Source organism: Centruroides sculpturatus, unplaced genomic scaffold (assembly GCF_000671375.1).
Source record: "Centruroides sculpturatus isolate CEXI.00-Female unplaced genomic scaffold, Cexi_2.0 scaffold4006, whole genome shotgun sequence".
NCBI lineage: Eukaryota > Metazoa > Arthropoda > Arachnida > Scorpiones > Buthidae > Centruroides > Centruroides sculpturatus.
This window is the reverse complement of record NW_019388111.1, coordinates 2,449-5,569: the sequence shown is the minus strand read 5'-3', so window position 1 is coordinate 5,569 and position 3,121 is coordinate 2,449. Positions and strand designations below refer to the sequence as shown.

General features: G+C 25.5%; 1 protein-coding gene across 1 annotated transcript; it reads left to right on the top strand.

Moving 5' to 3' along the window:
• The first annotated feature begins 541 nt into the window (after window positions 1–541).
• Window positions 542–1,421, top strand: LOC111616787 (28S ribosomal protein S15, mitochondrial-like). Its single transcript, XM_023358151.1, has one exon. The coding sequence runs from the start codon at window positions 738–740 to the stop codon at window positions 1,119–1,121; it is 384 nt and encodes a 127-aa protein (XP_023213919.1). The 5' UTR covers window positions 542–737; the 3' UTR covers window positions 1,122–1,421.
• Window positions 1,422–3,121: the final 1,700 nt, after the last annotated feature.

Genomic DNA, 3,121 nt, shown 5'->3' with positions numbered 1-3,121 from the left:
TTTATTGCAAATTTATTCCAACATATTACTTTATTCATAGACGATTTCATATTTGCTAATGCTTTATATAATAACAGGTATATAAATGGTGTTGTGCAACTTCAGAAAGGTTGAGAACTACTGGTGTAATGCAATAAAAATAATTAAAATTAACTAATATGATTAATTTTAATTATTTCCACTTTGTTAGATATATTTTAATTGAAAAACATCAGGATCATTTTAGGAAATAAAGGAGAGATTATTATATTAATTTTTATGTAAATTGCTTTTGTTTAGCTAATGCTTGGAAGCAAACTAATTATTACATGTACTAGTTATCTGTTTTTAATTATAGCACAGTTGTGATTTACCTGCAAGATTGTCTGCAAATTAAAACCAATTGTTGCATAGAAATACATTAAAATTGGGAGATAATTTTATAAATGCATAAATAATCACTAACATAACAAATTTTCTGTTTGTTTGATTTAGATAAGTTAAATTTAAGAGGAATTTATTTATAATTATCATAAATAAGAAATAGTTAAATCATATTTGTGAATTAAATTTACAATTGAAATAAATTTACATATAATAATATGAAGAAATTACTTTCAGTTGAATTACTTGTATAGTATAGAATGCATTTAGTTGCCACTTGGTTATGAATATTTGAATATTGATTAATTCATTTTACAAACACAAAATTAAAGTATAAAATATCTTAATTTCATAAAATTTTTATATTTAAACATATGTATTTTTATTTCATTAATGATTTAAATATTTTGTTTCAGAATAAAAAAGCTAAAGTCAGTCTGTTTCATTGCATTGACAAACGTAACATGCTGCTGAGACTATTGAGGCAGTGGGACTACAGACGTTTCGAATGGTTACTTCACGAGTTAAAGATTACTTACAGAGAACCTAAAGATGGAAAGCAAGAGAAAATATCTAGAAAAGGCGAGCTTCGGAGACTAACTCGCGAACATTGCGAGAAAGTAAAAAATGAGAAATTGCAAAAATATCACGAGAAATTAAAAGAACAACAAGAAGCATTCTTAAAAGAAAAAGAAGATACATTGAAGTGGATTGCAGAAGAAGAGAAAAGTCTTGGTTTAATTGAAACTAAAAGTTAGATTATTAAAACGTATTAATAAAAAATGTATATAGCAATATGTTATTAAAATATCTTTATTGTTGCTGTCATTTTGGAAATTTCTTATAAGATAAAATTTTAATGTTTGCAGCTAAAGTATGCATTAGTATTAAAATTTTTATTAGAATATTTGAATAATTGCAAAATTTCTGAAATTTATTGTGATGATAAATCTTAACACACAATACATTGTATTAGTGAAGAAAAGTAGGAATATCCAGAATTTATTTTAGAATATTAAGTGTTTATGCTATCTCACACAATTGTTCTGTTGGGTTTTTCACACTAATAAATTCTTAGTAAATTGTGTCAATCAGTAATATATACATTTAAATTACATTATGTTAAAGTGTATTTTATTGATTAATAAATTCCTCAGTGTAATGAGCCCTACAGAACGATTGTATGTGATAGCAAATAATGTAATACTAAAATTCAAATGTGTCCAAAGTTCAATTTCTGCAATTTCACTACAAAATTCTAAAATAACTATTATTATTAGTGCTTCTTGCCTTTTAATTAAAAAAAAAAATTAAAAGGCAAGAAGCACTAATAATAATAGTTATTTTAGAATTTTGTAGTGAAATTGCAGAAATTGAACTTTGGACACATTTGAATTTTAGTATTACATTATTTGCTATCACATACAATCATTCTGTAGGGCTCATTACACTGAGGAATTTATTAATCAATAAAATACACTTTAACATAATGTAATTTAAATGTATATATTACTGATTGACACAATTTACTAAGAATTTATTAGTGTGAAAAACCCAACAGAACAATTGTGTGAGATAGCATAAACACTTAATATTCTAAAATAAATTCTGGATATTCCTACTTTTCTTCACTAATACAATGTATTGTGTGTTAAGATTTATCATCACAATAAATTTCAGAAATTTTGCAATTATTCAAATATTCTAATAAAAATTTTAATACTAATGCATACTTTAGCTGCAAACATTAAAATTTTATCTTATAAGAAATTTCCAAAATGACAGCAACAATAAAGATATTTTAATAACATATTGCTATATACATTTTTTATTAATACGTTTTAATAATCTAACTTTTAGTTTCAATTAAACCAAGACTTTTCTCTTCTTCTGCAATCCACTTCAATGTATCTTCTTTTTCTTTTAAGAATGCTTCTTGTTGTTCTTTTAATTTCTCGTGATATTTTTGCAATTTCTCATTTTTTACTTTCTCGCAATGTTCGCGAGTTAGTCTCCGAAGCTCGCCTTTCCCCCCAAATATTAGAAAAAAAAAAAGTTTTCAATAGATGGGGCTAGAAAAATCCTTTATTCTGAGTTATGGATCCACTAATAGGAGGTAAAATTACATTGATTTGGTGAGACCTGGGAAAATCCATTGTCCATTGTTCTGCAATCTTCTAAAACGAGATTGTACTGTAATTGCTTTCAGAAGTCCAATTAATAGTCAAATCCATATCTGTCATCATTTATAGTTACCAAAATACACTTATTCACTGACTTTTTATAGATGAATTTTAGAGAAAAACACTTTGCAATATGATTTTTTTAAATAATTTACTTAATACATAATTTGTGTTACTTATTTTTGTCTGTGTGGATAACGTAAAATGAAGTTTGGTATTTGGAATGTTATAGATTTTTCAAAAACAAATTTTATTTTGTGTAATTTGAATTTTTATGAGGACGTTTTGAAATGTAAACGAATAGCAGACATTGGTGTGTTGTTTAAATCATTTGTATTTGCTGCTAGTTCCAATAATGCTGTTCCTCCAGTTTTAATTAATTCATTCCACATAATTGTGATTATAAAAATTCTGCATTGTTACACTTTCACTAACACACAAAAACATTGCTGTATTGGAGTCAAAGAAGAATTCTATATGAATTCTCTAATACTTTTGGACCTCAAAGTCTAACATCAGTGGATTTATCATCTTAGAGGTCTAGTAAAAACCCAAATAGTAGTGTTTGAAATTTG

Bases quoted from the DNA above. Each gene is read 5' to 3' on its own strand.
- LOC111616787 (XM_023358151.1), top strand. From the start codon at position 738: ATGTATTTTTATTTCATTAATGATTTAAATATTTTGTTTCAGAATAAA.